Genomic DNA, 14,955 nt, shown 5'->3' on the forward strand with positions numbered 1-14,955 from the left:
TAATTATGCTGCTTTAGACAATATATCCTTTTCCAACTAAGCAATCTTTACTCTATTGCTTTTAAGGTAATTATGCAGCTTTAGACAATATATCTTTTTCCAACTAAACAGTCTTTACTCTATTGTTTCAGTCATGCCATCCCATACACCTGCAGTCTTAAAAGAAGCACCCAAGTGTAGGCCGAGGTATTTCATAGGCAAGGAGGATACCATGGATACACCTAACTACAAAGAGAGAAAAGATCAAGAAAATTCTGAAAACTAAAGCTAGAAGAACATAATCTTAAAGCAATCCACGAATAAAGAGATCTAAAGAAGAAATCCTTCAGCCCCTCCACGGTCTTCTCACGATCCTCAAAACTTAGGTCATTTCTCTCCCTCCAAAGGCACCACATTGGGCAAACAATTGGGATAATTTTCTACAAGGTTTCACTGTCTTAGCTGCCAAAATGACCTGTGCAACAAATGAAAAGATCATCATCCGCTGAGGCATGACCCAATCCAATTAAAGTTGATTTCCATGAAGCACTAGCTACTTCATAGAGTAGCAACAAATGATCCACCGATTCCCTATCTCTCTCGCACATACAACATCAATTTATCAACATAACCTATCAAGTAAAAGGATTTCCATAATGTTGCCATCTGAGCAAAGAAATGGGGCTCTCAAGGGAAACTTACCCCACCAAATATACTTCCATGGGAATGAAAGCTTTTGAGGGCAGATAGCAAACATTACCCTCTTGATGGGAGCCTTACTCCACCAAATATCTCTATAAATTGCATAGTGAGGTTGATTTAAACCTAATGAATAGGGCTTTGGCTTGCCCATTTGCCTGTTTTGGATAAATTTGCCCCAACTCCTTTTTGGGTTGAGCTCTCCCCATTGGTCTTGAAATGGTAATTGCTTTTTTTTTTATATAAGTAAAATAAATTATATTATCAAAAGAAGGCAAAAGCCTGATAAAAAGATTAGAGACCACATCTAGGTATGAACAATGGATATAAGGAACTCATGTAGCCCCAAACCATTGAAATCAACCGCTAAGGTCCATGTACAAAGAGTTCTAAAGAAAAAAAATTTCAATTCCTCCAACGATCTCTCTTTTTCGTCGAACGTCCTGTCATTGCGCTCTCTCCATAGACACCACATGATGCATATAGGGATCATCTTCCATACTGCTTTTATCTGTTGATTTCCTCTCATATTTTTCCAACCGGCCAATACCCCAACCACCGTCTCCGGCATAGCCCAAGCCAAGTCCATTCTACCAAGTACCTCATTCCATAGCCTACTCGCTACCTCACAGTGTATTAAGAGATGGTTCACCGATTCACCTCCCTTTCTACACATGCAACACCAATCTGTGATGATCACCCTGCGCTTCCTCAAATTATCAGTTGTGAGAATCTTACCCAATGCTGCAGTCCACACAAAAAATGCTGCTTTGGGTGGCGCCTTATGTCTCCATATCTTTCGCCATGGGAACTGAATAGGTGTCTCTTGGGAAAGAGACTTATAAAAAGAGCGCATCGAAAAAGTACCTTTAACTGTAGGTATCCACCATAAACTATCCTGTGAATTATCCGGTTTAGTAGCATACAAAAGGCTATAAAAGGCTTCAATACTGCTCATCTCCCAATCTTGTGCCGCCCTACTGAATATGATATTCCATTGAATTTGTTCCCCTAATCTTTCCAGTACATCTGCTACTGAGGCATCAATATCTCTTGCAACTCTGAAAAGCGAAGGAAAAGATTCCTTTAGTGTCACATGATCACACCAAGTATCGTACCAAAACTTAATACGGGTTCCTCCTCCTAAACGGATTCGGGAATAGCGAATGAAGACCTCCCACCCTTTTCTTATATGTAACCACAAACCCACTCCATGCGCTTCTCTCACTTCTTTTGTACACACCCCCCCCCCCCAATAGGCCCCCATATTTGCTCTCTATAACCGTCTTCCACAAGGCTTCAGGTTCCTTGTGATATCTCCACAGCCATTTGCCTAGTAACGCCCGATTGAAAGTTCTCACATCTCTAATGCCCAAGCCCCCATTCAAGATAGGGCTACATACTTTGTCCCACCTAACAATGTGAAATTTTTGTTTTGCGCCTATTCCACCCCACAAGAAATCCCTTTGAAGTTTCTCCAACCGAAGTGCAACATTTGCTGAATGGTAATTTCTTTAGAAACCAACGAGCTGCCAAAAGACTAGCACACACAGCCCTAAAGCATTTTCCATCTTTCCAATTAAAAGAACGTATCTTCTCTCAAGTTTTCCATATGGTTCATAAACGTACAAAGGGTGGCAACAAATGCTCTCACCAGACACCATTTCTAAGCTGAAATTGCCCTCATTCTTTCAATAGTTTTTGCAACTTTGCAGCAGATATGCTCAGCTTTTAAGCAACTCAAGCTTCCTTCTCCAATCCTTGATATGCCTCTGCTGGATTTGGTGGTTGACAGAATCACCCCACCTCTGGAAACTATTCAGCAACCTCTTGAGGCTTTTGAAATTCTGCATGTTGAAGCCCAATGTCATAGAGCGATGCTTTGCACATTCATTGGCAAGACTTTCCTATCTATACCCTCAGGAATCACTAGAAAGCCTCTATAAATACTCCACCATAATTCACGAGGCAAGATATTGGCCATGAACATTGGAGCAACATTGGGCAAGAAATACTATAGATCTTACATGGGACAACATCACAAATTCCACCTTCCTCTCCACCTGTGGCAAAGCCTCCATCTTAGCCAACAACCACCGTACACTAAATCTACCAAGAGAAATTGACCTCACCACCTCTCTACTTATCTCAAAACTCTCAGGACAATGAGTTGTATATGCCTCAGCTCGTAGCTTAAAGACCTTAAAACTCCACACAAACGCGCACAAAAAGAAGGAAAAATAAAAAAATAAAAAAATAAAAAAATAAAAAAAAGAAAAGAAGAAGAAAAGAAACCTTGAGAAGTCTCATTTTCTCAATCCACATACAATCCAAAGAGATCCACGAAGAGGAAGAAACAATACAGAAACGAAGGAAATTACTGATGCAAATTAAATCAAACCCAAATGAACGGAAACGGTCAAATGGCAAGAGAGAGAGAGGATCCTAACGTGATGGGTGTATAAAAAAGCAATCAATTAAATAACAGTAACAACTAAACTACAAAGCTTAAATATTGATTATTTATGCTAACGTGAAACAATACCATAAACTATTATAAACCAGCAATGAAACTTACACTCCAATGAACCAATAATCTCCATGATCAATTCGTCACCAAATATCTTCTCAAAGATCTGAGGACTATTGAGCAAAACTACAAATGACCAGACACAAGTCAGTCAGTATTGATGAAGGATACATATTTAAATAGCACATAACAAGGACATAATGGTGGAATCAAAAGCATTACTTACTAATCCCTTTGACTATTTTGTATATCATGTGAAGCCCATCAATGTTTTCCAAGTCTTCACAGACTACAAACAGATCCATCAGCTTTCGGAAAAATTCTTGCTGCATCAAAAAAAAAATATATTAAAAAAGATCAAGAAGAAATTTGAAAAGTGCACCTTCTACAAACTAATAAAGGAAGAAAATTTTCTAGATTAGAAAAATATGGTCAAAGTACAAGGCCTGAATGATGAAATGCATAAATATGCATTGTAAGCTTGTTATGGAACTAAGATATGACAACAATGGAAATTAAAAGACTATAACTGACTTGCCTTTAACATGTACAATTGATCAAGATGCTTAGTTAAAAATACACATTGGGACTAACTTAAATGGGCAAGATCACACTACCTACAAGAAGATGATACAACACTCACATCATTCAAAATTAGCTCTGTCAGCCGCATCTGATCAGCAATGCCACTCTCAACCACAGTCTGCAAAACAAAGATAGGTTAGTTTTATTCAATGCTTCATATCACTAAACTAGCACGCTCAAGCAATGCTCTTGTATATGTCCAGTATACTTGGTCTTTCTTATGATTAATCAAATTTTGTTTCCCAAAAAAAAAAAAAAATTCAATTCGATGCTTCTATAAGTAGGTGGACGTGTAAGCATTTTTAAAGAAATATACAAGCAAGAATTTTTTTTTTTTTTTTTTTTTTTTTTTTTTTTTTTTTTTTTTTTTTTTTTTTTTTGTTATAAGTACATCAAACAAGAAATTGATGCTACAATGAAAAGAAAAGGATCCAGCAAAACTTCATTCTAAATACTTGTGCTACCAAAATATACATAAATAGTTGTGCAAATAACAATGCAACCAAAGCACATTAACATTTCTAACATGCATTGTGCAAAGTATTAGACAAGATTTGACGTGTAAATTTTTTTATTAACAGTAAATATGAATTTTATTAATGAGGACTGGGCAAGTACACCGAATGTACACAAGAGTAACACCTTAGCATGAGTGACTAGGGATACTCAGACCATTGAAGAAGGCAGCGTTTGGTTACCAAGCCTAGCCCAACTCAACTCAACTCATCTAATCATTACAACTTTCCCAACTTCTAACACAAAATATAATAAACAATTCAACTTTTTCAAATCCCAATTCAACTTTTTCAAATCCCAAAATAATAATAATATTAAAAAATAATATTTTCAACTTTCATCTCAACTCAACCCACTATCCAAACCGGTTAATACAATCGACCAGTGGAACAAGTGTTAAAAAAGAAAACTCTAAGCTCAACCATGGAAAGCTCGCAATCTTCAAAGCTTCTATCGTTCCTCTCCCTCCAAAGACACCACCATAGGCAAATGGAGAGACCATCTTCCATATGGCTGAGATTTGCAAGTCCCACGCAAGCCCCTCCAACTTGCTAGAAAACCAACTACCTTTCTCGACATCACCCATGCTACCCCCCATTGTAGCAAAGAATTCATTCCAAAAGGTCATGGCCACCTCACAATGAAGAAGTAAATGATCCACGGTCTCCCCACTCTTTTTGTACATGCAACACCACTCCACTATGATGATCCGGCGTTTTGTAGGCTGTCAAATGTAAGGATCTTCCCCAAGCAAACTGTCCATACAAAGAAAGCTGCTTTCAAAGGTGCCTTAGTCTTCTAAATACTCTTCCATGGGAATGAAATGGAGTTGTTCATATAAGAGACTGATTGAATGAACAAACAGAAAACTTCCCTTTCTTCGACAGACTCCAAATGATCCTATCTGCCTCTCCCATCCTCACGCTAGTAGAATAAACAAGGTTGTAGAAGTTAGTGAATGCCTCAACTTCCCAATCTTGTGCAGCTCTAAAGAAAGTGACATTCCATTGAGGAACACCACGAGACTGCACTAAAACATCAGCAACTGAGGCTTCCTGCAGCCTTGCAAGTCCATAAATTCCCGGAAAAGCTTCCTTGAAGGCATTATCACCACACCATAGGTCATGCCAAAACTTGATTCGAGATTCATTGCCCACCTCAAACCGAGTTTATCGAGAGAGAGTTTCATATCATCTCATTTATCAAAAAAAAAGTTTCCTATCATCTACTAATATCTTTCCAAAGCCCCACCCCAAAGCCCACCAAATTTAGAATCAATGACGTGTGAAGTAATGTTAACAAAGAGAAAAATCAATAAAACACCACTACCAAGACAAAAAACCTACTTAAGGATAAAGTTGAGTTGAGACTGAGCCTTTTAACTATGAGAAAAAAGTTGCATACATATAAAGATAAAGATGAGTCAGATCTCTGACAGTTGGCAGCCTAAACTTTGTGGCAGATGTAACAAAAAACATGCTACCTACACAGCCAAAGAGACTTGGGGCACCTCTTCAGATCAGCCTTTTTTTTCCCCTTTTTTTCTGGGCAACCCAAGCAAATTTGGCAGTGAGGGACCATCTGGATCCTTGGCTGCGGAATAGCAGTTCCCATATGCTAGTCAAGCCACCCAATTACAAACTAAATAAAATGGGAAGCGTGTTACAGAAACGAATAACTTCTCCTTGTTAAGCAACTTGCCTCATACAAGTAATCATTTTATTTTGAACTTAAAACTAGCTAATTAATATATAAGGAATAAGTAACCAGAAAATTAAGAGTTAAAGAAGAGAGAGAGAGAGAGACCACGACCAAAATTAAATGCCACAGATATCAAGATGAAGTCAGATGCAAGCTAGCGAAGCTTACTTACATCATACTCAATTGCCAAAAAGGAATAACGAATGAGTATGAAACTTAAAACAGACAATAAAATAAAATAGAACTAGAGCATCTTTTTTAACCTTAAGTATTAAAGGAAGAGTGGATAGCTCAACTGCAGGCAACTTCCTCAACTCACTATTAACACTGTGAAATGTCTCATCTGCATACATCACCAAAGGTAGCATAAGTAATAGTCCATGCCAAATAGCACCCTGCAAATGTAATCTAGAATAAGAAATATAAAATAGTGAAGAGAAAATTCTAATGGATGGATCAGAGGATATTCCCCTAATAATTTGAACTTGTTCTTAATGAGAAAAACCCCTCGATTGTAAAAATGATTTATTTCCTTATCTTTGACATACATCTTATATTCCCTCCAGAAACTTGATTCTTTAATTGTGCCACCTCTATGGTCAAAATTTCTCACCATGGATATAAGAAAGATTAATATACAATATTCTTTGCAATTCTTTTATAAGTGATTTCAATTTAACTGCAGAGAAGTATTTCTTTGCAAACTCAATTTGAACCATTAATTTATCTAGTTCCTATATTTATAAAAGCTATCGATTTCTGGAGCTGTGATCAATCCAAAAGAAGAAAAATGGGAAAGTATATTTTACAGGTCCAAGATGGAGTCTGGCATTGTGGTTATCCAAGTGTTCATATTAGCTGTTGGTGTTTCCTACTGATGTTACAGATTTTTTTACCAAAAAAAGCTTTACACCTTATTACAGATTAGGAACTTTTGGGGAAGTGGTTATGGCACAATGCATTACAGATTAATAAATATCCCCAACATTACAGAATAGGTTAAAGGTTTCGCCTCCACAAATAAGAGATTGCCAATATATTATTGACCACTTCAGATTATTCATACGTGTGCCTCTTTCAGCTGCCTTCCAACTTCATTCTTCTTGAGCTCAGTTATACTTACAGACATTGCACGCATCTCTAAATAAGATCAACTAAAATATTCAAAACAACAAAAGTAAAAGGTTGGTCAACTTGTAAAACGTATAGAAAAATTCATGAGAAGTTGGCAAACATGAAAAATTCATGTTTCAAAGTACGCAAACCAGAATACAACAGAGTGCTTTCAATGCCGTATATAGTCTGGCATGGCACTTTGCAAAAACGGCTTTTATGCAGATTTTTCAGCTTTCTAACTAAACTAAGTGTTCTTTTATAAACACTTCCCATAACCAGTTAATGGTTAAGTGTTCTTTTATAAACACTTCCCATAACCAGTTAATGGTTCAAATAAGAGGAAAACCAACAGGGCCTGCAACCAAGGACCAAGATCACTCTACCTAGACATTTTCCCCAGTCCTAAGCTGACAGCTTCAACCAATAACTCTTATGTAGGGTGGTATGCGAGACAAGTTGTCTCGAAGTTTCATCCGATACATTGGTCAAGGTGTGCTTGCCTGTCTTTGATAGAGGTTTGGGTGTCCAGAAATTACTTTTCTTCAAGAAGACTCTTGGGAAAGTGGTTATTGTTTGCCGTTAACAGTAAAGATGGGTTACTCGAAATTGATCCTTATTGAAAATAAAGTTTTTGAGCTCTCTATGGAAGGTAGCTGATCGATGCATATTGTAGAGCAAGGTAGAATGGTGGTGAAAGAGCTGGTTTTGGAATTGCTGGTGCAGACGTTGGAAAAAAGGAGTGTGCTTGCTCAGCTGGAAAAAAGGAGTTTTACAAAGCTTCCCCTGTAAGCTGCAGTGCTTTCATTGCACAAAGATGTTCTAATGCTTATGGAAGATTCCTGAAGTTAGCACTTATCAAAAAAAAAAAGATTCCTGACGTTAGTGGAATGTAGAGGGCGTGGAAGAAGAAGCCTTGTCATAATACCTGAATAAATTGAGGGGAGGGGCAGGAAAAAAAAAAAAATGCAATGGGGATACACGAGGTGCTTGACAGCATGGAAACGTCTGGGAAGAATTTATCGAAAGGGGCTAGAACCACCCAACAGAAAGACTCGGAAAAGGGCCTAGTTAAATCGTACGCGGAGGCTGTCTTGACTCCATGCGATGGAGCTGCCATTGGAGGAGTGCACTGTAGGCCATAGGAAGCACCAAGAAGAGATGGGCAGTCGTTGAATGGCAGGAAGGAAACATCACATAGGCATGGTGCTTCCGTTGTAAAGGCATGCTGGACACGTTGGTCAGACACTGCCAGCCGACAGCACTTACGCAAAAAGGGAGGGGGATGTTCTGCTCCTTGGGCATGGTGCAGAGCAGATGACTTTAAATAGACTTAGAAGGGAGATAATCGACCTTTTGAGGGAACGTATGATGAAACATGGACTGCATCTCTTGGGAGAATTCTCACCTCTGATAATTTGAGGAAACGTGATCTTATCATTATAGATTTGTGCTTTTTGTGCAAGAAAGACTTAGTGGATCATCTTTTGTTACATTGCAAAGTGGCCGGATGTTAATGGAAAGAGATCCTTAATCGGACTGGGGTGGCATGGGTTATGACTGGTAGAGTTATAAATATTTTGAAGTGCTGGATAGGGATTAGGGGAAATGTCCATATTGCTCCTATGTGAAGAATGATACCTCATTGTATTATGCGGTGTTTGTGGATGGAGAGAAACAAGAGATGATTTGAAGACATGGAGCGTTCTTTGGATGAGCTGAAGACAATTTTTTACAACACTTTACTCTCTTGGGCTTCGGCCATTGTTTGTAATGCAGACAATTGCCATGACTTGCTTGTATCTCTCACAAGTGCTTAGTTGTAATTAGGCATGTTCGATGTATACTTGGTGTACTTGGGCTATGCCTTTTACCATCAATAAAATTTTACTTTTACTCATTAAAAAAGGGAGATAATCAACCTGAGGGAGACGGTAAACAGCTTTATTCAAAGGATCAACCAAAGTTTCGGGCTAGCTTAGAAGCATCTGTGGGTTGTGGACAGTGTAAGGGAGAAAGAAGAATTTGTAGGGCTCATACCTCGTGAGCTGTAAAAGGAAAGGGCCCAGCCCATAAGGCTTTTCCTGCAACCCAATATTGCCGGGCTAAAAACAACCCAGGCCCAGGCCCATTTGTCAACACAACCTCCAGAACCAAATAGGAACTGTCGAATGGGGATAGCACAGACTGGGTCAACAGACAACCCGATGGACGACATCTTGACCACCACTTAGGTGGCAACGACAACGGTAATACTTGAGAAAGTCTCGAAGCTAGAGAATGTGGTCGAAATCATGGGGATTGTTGGTGTGGTCCCACCTCTACTTCGTTAGAGTGGACCAACAGACGTGGAAGGTCCGACGGTTGACATCCCGATCGTCGTTGTGTAGGCAACGGCGCTGGCGACACTTGAGGATGTTGTGTCTATCTCGGAGCTAGAATATCATACCAAAGTTTAGGGGTTTGAGGGTGCGCCCCCACCTGTCTCTCCTCAGAGTGGGCCAAAACTTCCATTGGAGGTGGGCTTTGGCTCTGGCATGGTCTCTCACGCCAGGGACCACGAAATGATCACTACAAGAGCTGAGTCCAAGGGTGCTATGGTTTTGTACCACTCAGATGGGGATGTGAGGGAGTATTGGCTGGGGTCTTGTTCCAAGTTGTCCAGTCCTTTGGGCAGCAATGAAGAGTTCTAGGAGGCACCTAACTCATTGAACTCCGTACACCCGATTGAAACCTAGGCTTCGAAATGGGTTATCCATAAAAATAAAGAGATCCAGTGCTGTGTTGGAATTGTATGTAATGGTTTTGGAGACCAAATATTGCCTTACTTGCAACTATTGAGGATGGACAAAGACAGGCTAGCCTGGATGGTGAGCTCTACTCAGCCAAGAAAAGAGCTAGGGAGCTCAAACAACTTCACTGGACAGTTAATGATGGGGCGAGTGAAAGGAATTCAAACCGTGGGAGAGCAAAGGGAAGGGCAAAGGAAGTTGTACAATGAAGTCAAAAATCATTTCTTGGAATGTAAGAGGCTAAATGAGAAGGAGAAGAGCCTCACAATCCAAAATCAACTATGAATGTGGCAAGGTGATCGCTTGGTTACACAATGCAAATGAGATAAAAATAGATATTTTGAATAGTAGTGAGATTTTTTAGTTAAGATGAGATGAAATAGTTTGTAAAAAAGTGTGTTTGAATTATGAGATGAGATGAGATAGTGCTTACCTTTTGGGATTTGATAAAGGGGTGGGTCCCACCAATGATTGAGAATCATTTTATAATTATTGGGTAATAGTTATGAATATATTAATAAAAAGTAATATTTATGATTAATTAAAAAATATTATAAATAAATTTATATCCCAAAATATCTTTTTTTAATGTTGGCCGGAATTACTCTACATTCCCACCACTCTATTTATTTGTTTTCTTAATGGAAGCATCGAGCAAAATGATGAATGGGGTCATTGTGGGTGGTTTTATATCCGGCTTTACAGTGGGGGAGGCAAATACTAACTCACTCGATATTTCTCATCTCTTATTCGCCGATGATACCCTATTATTTTGTGAGGCCGGCCAGGATCATATCAGTTCATTGAGGGCTCTCCTTCTATGCTTCAAAGTCGTTTCCAGTTTGAAGGTGAACATGGGATAATCAGAGGTCTTGGTGGGGCATGTGCATAATGTGGATAGTATGGCTACTATTTTTGGATGTAAGATATCTCATCTACCTATGAAATATCTTGGCTCCCGTTGGGTGTTCATTACAAATTACAAATCGATATCCATTTGGAATGATGTACTAGAAAAGATGGAGTGGAAACTTGATAGTTGGCAGCAGATGTACTCATCCAAAGGTGGCAGGGTTACACTTATCAAAAGTACCCTCTCCAAGCTACCGACTTATTTCCTCTCTTTATTTCCGCTTCCATCAAAGGTGGCTCACTTCATGAAGAAAATACAACTGGATTTTCCATGGGAAGGGATGAACGATGTGTTCAAATTTCATTTGTAAAATAGGCCACTGTTTGTTCCCCAATTTCCAAAGGAGGTTTGGGAATCTACAATTTGCAACTTTTTAATAAGCCATTGTTGGGCAAATGGTTATGGAGGTATCCCATAGAACATGGAGCTTTGTAGAGAACAGTTTTAGACCCAAAAAGTATGGTAGACATGGGGAGGTTGGTGCTCAACCGAGGTGAGTGGATCCTATGGGGTGGGGCTTTGGAAGCACATTCAATGTGGATGGACTGAATTTTCGAGATTTACCCATTTTGAGGGGGATGATGGGTCCCAAATCAAAGTCTAGCATAACATATGGTGTGGTGACAGGGCACTTAAGGAAGCTTATCCCAACTTCTTTGACCAATCTAATGGTACTCTTCAATGGAACAAAACATTTCTTAGAGCTTTCCATGATTGGGAAGTTGAATCAATTTCTGAATTTTACAATCTAATATATTCTGTTCTTTTTTTTTTTTTTTATAAGTAATAATCTTTATTGAATATGAAGAAACTAGGCAATGCCCAACTACACAGGGAGTATACAAAGTGAGACAACTAGTTACATTCTAGTGGACTATAAAGAAAATAGAAACTCATGAACATTCCCTCCCTTTAGAACAATAGCAGAAAACCATTGAAACAAAGAGAATACAAAAAAGTTCCAGATTTCCCCCACTCCATGCTCCTTAGCATTAAAACACCTTTCATTCCTTTCCGACCATAAACACCACATTAAGCACAAGGGCATCATCCACACTGCTGCCAGTTGAGCGCTGTTGTGTGGTCTATTCCAGCATGCAAGTACCTCCTCCACACTCCTAGGCATAACCCAATTTAGCCCGGTTCTACTAAGTATTCCAGCCCATAACTCCCCAGCCACCTCACAATGTAAAAGCAGATGATCTATTGATTCCCCACTCTTTTTGCACATATAGCACCACTACATGACAACCATACCTCGCTTTCTAAGATTATCAATCGTTAAAATCTTCCCCTGAGCAGCTGTCTAAATAAAGAAAGCAACTTTAGAAGGTACTAACACCTTCCTATATTCTTCCACGGAAAGAAAGTTTGCTGTTGGATTGGCAAGGCCTTATAAAAAGATTTAACAGTAAAGTTTTTACTCCCTGTGTGAGTCCACAACAGTCGGTCTCCCCCATTGACGCCTAGATTTACTGAATATAAACAACTGTAAAAATCTACCAGCTCTATTCTGTTCTTATGAGGGAGGGAGGTGAAGACAAGCATTTGGCAATCCTTGGTGAAAGGTAAGTTCACAATACGCTCTTTCTACCTATCCATCTCTAAGTGCAATGTAAATCTATTTCCGTGGAAGAGCATTTGGAAGACAAAAGCTCTCTAAAAGGCATCCTTCTTCGTATGGACAGCTTCTTTGGGCAAGATTCTCACTAACAACAACTTAATGAAACAGCGAATCATAGTCTTGGATTAGTGTTGTTTGTGTAAAAAAAGTAGAGAATCCGTCATTTTTTTTCTTTTCTTTTTCTATAAGTAAGAGGTAAATTTCATACGAATGAAATAGGCACAGCCTATGTACACAGGAGGTAAACAAAAGAAACACCTAAATACAATCTAGAAACGCTAAATTAAAGAAGTCATTAACATTGTTTCCATTAAGCACAATGGCTAAAAACCAGAGCAATAACGTGTGTACAAAAAAAATCTGAAGCTCCATTATTGTGCGCTCCCTATCTTCAAAGCACTGTGCATTCCTTTCCAACCAAGTACACCACATAATGCACAGCGGAATAATCTTCCATACTGCTGCCACTTGGGGACAGCCTTGAATTTCCTTCTAACAAGCAAGTAAATCAACCACGCTCAATGGCATTACCCAAGCGACATCAACTCTTCTAAAGATCACATTCTACAACACTCGTCACCTCACAATGCAATAGTAAGTGATCCACTGATTCTCCATTTTTTTGCACAAATAGCACCAATCCATCACAATGAGTCCCCCCTCTTCCTTAAGTTGTCCGTGGTCAGAATATTCCAAAGAGCAACGGTCCAAACAAAAAAAGCTACTTTGTAAGGCAAACGAGACCTACAAATACATTCCCATAGGAAGGGTACATTACCTAGTGATGCCAATATTTTGTAATACACCTTGACTGTAAACTTCTTGCTGTCAATGGACCTCCATTGTATCCTATCCCCATGTGCCGTTATACTTCTTGTAAAGTATATCAATCTGAAAAATTCTAAAACGGTATGCAATTCCCAGCCATGATTATCCTTATTAAATAGAACATTCCACTGGTGAGAACCATGAGAAAATGCAAGCAGATCCGCCACAAAAGCATCCCTATTAACTGTAATACTATAGAGAACTCAAAAGGCCCTTTCAGAACCACGCTCTCCACACCAAACAGCATGCCAAAACCTGATTCTGGTACCCTCTCCAACCACAAAACGGATATGGTTTTCGAAACACTGCCAACCACTCCTAATAAATTTCCACAAACCCACATTATACCCCCCCCCCCCCCAACAAAAACACCCCCAAACTACATTGGAGAACCAGCCCCCTCAAGCACTTCCGTGTCTAAAGTCAATAACTTCCTTCCACAACGAATCTCCCTCCAAGTGCTACCTCCATAGCCATTTTCCCAATAGAGCGTTATTGAAGGTCCTCAAGTTGCGCACTCCCAATCCACCGATTGAGATTAGGGAGCAAACTTTATCCCAATCCACCGTCAATTATCTATTAATTCATTGTGAGATTGCCACTACTTTGCGGAATGACTTTTTTGCAAGGGTGGGTTTAGTTTGGGTGATACCAAGAAGGGTGACCGACCTCTTAGCTTCATAGAGAGGTCTCCAAGGCACTTCTCAGATTGTTGCAATTTGGAATATGGTTCCGATCTACCTATGGTGGTATCTTTGGAGGGAGAGGAATGAGCGAAGCTTCAAAGATTGAGAATAGTCATTGGATGAACTTAGAACCTTCTTTTTTAACACCTTGTACCAATGGCCGACTGTAATAGTTTTTTTTTTTTTTTTGGATAGGTAAAAGAGATTTTATTGATCCATGTAAATAGGCAAAGCCGGAGTACACATGAAGTATACAAGAAAGAGCCTTATTACAAACTACGTGCTACGGATAGTAGCATAAAAGTCATTAAAACTCGTTCCATTCAAAATAATAGAAGAGGCTCAGAACAACAATGTATGAAAGAAAAAGCCCCTAAAGCCCTCCGGAGAGCGTTCCTTATTCTTGAAACAGCGGCCGTTTCTTTTATTCCATGTACACCACATTAAACATAACAGTACCATCTTCCATACAACTGTGATCTGCCGATTGCCCCTAATCCCTCGCCAACAAGACAATAAATCTATCACCCTCTTAGGCATAACCCATGCGATACCAAGTCTCAAGAGGATTTCATCCCACAGCACCTTGACTACTTCATAATGAAGAAGAAGGTGATTTGCTGATTCACTATTATGTTTGCACAAGAAGCACCAATCTATTATGTATAGACCACGCTTTCTTAACTTGTCTATAGTCAATATTTTACCATGGGAAGCCAATCAAACGAAGAAAGCAACCTTGAGGGGGGCATTGCTCCTCCAAATGCTCTTCCAAGGGAAGGCAATGAGGAAGTAAGTCGTCAAGGCCTTGTAGTATGAATGAACTGAAAACTTCTTGTTCCCTGTGCTTGTCCAGAATAACATGTCCTCCCCTCTAGCCCTTTGCTTCAGTGCATATAACACGCCATAGAAATCAGTGATGTCTACTACCTCCCAATCCTAAACAGCTCTATTGAATCTCACCGACCAATGAATGGAATCAACAATAC

At 39.3% G+C, this 14,955-nt stretch overlaps 1 protein-coding gene across 9 annotated transcripts in view; it reads right to left on the minus strand.

Moving 5' to 3' along the window:
• The window catches only part of LOC122318124 (serine/threonine-protein phosphatase 4 regulatory subunit 3-like), a 41,975-nt gene that overhangs the window by 10,179 nt on the left and 16,841 nt on the right, over window positions 1-14,955 (minus strand). For 8 of the 9 annotated variants that reach the window (XR_006244721.1, XR_006244723.1, XR_006244724.1 and 5 more), the window contains exons 6-9: window positions 6,274-6,353; window positions 3,852-3,911; window positions 3,435-3,534; window positions 3,257-3,334 (exon numbers count right to left, since the gene is read on the minus strand). Coding sequence is in view for 5 of the 9 variants with exons in the window: in XM_043135274.1 (XP_042991208.1) it covers window positions 3,257-3,334; window positions 3,435-3,534; window positions 3,852-3,911; window positions 6,274-6,353 (318 nt within the window). In the remaining 4 variants the exon portion in view is untranslated. Of the gene's footprint in view, window positions 1-3,256; window positions 3,335-3,434; window positions 3,535-3,825; window positions 3,912-6,273; window positions 6,354-14,955 lie in introns of those variants that run through there. The other variant, XM_043135301.1, reaches the window with a different exon arrangement.

Source organism: Carya illinoinensis, chromosome 1 (genome assembly GCF_018687715.1).
Source record: "Carya illinoinensis cultivar Pawnee chromosome 1, C.illinoinensisPawnee_v1, whole genome shotgun sequence".
NCBI lineage: Eukaryota > Viridiplantae > Streptophyta > Magnoliopsida > Fagales > Juglandaceae > Carya > Carya illinoinensis.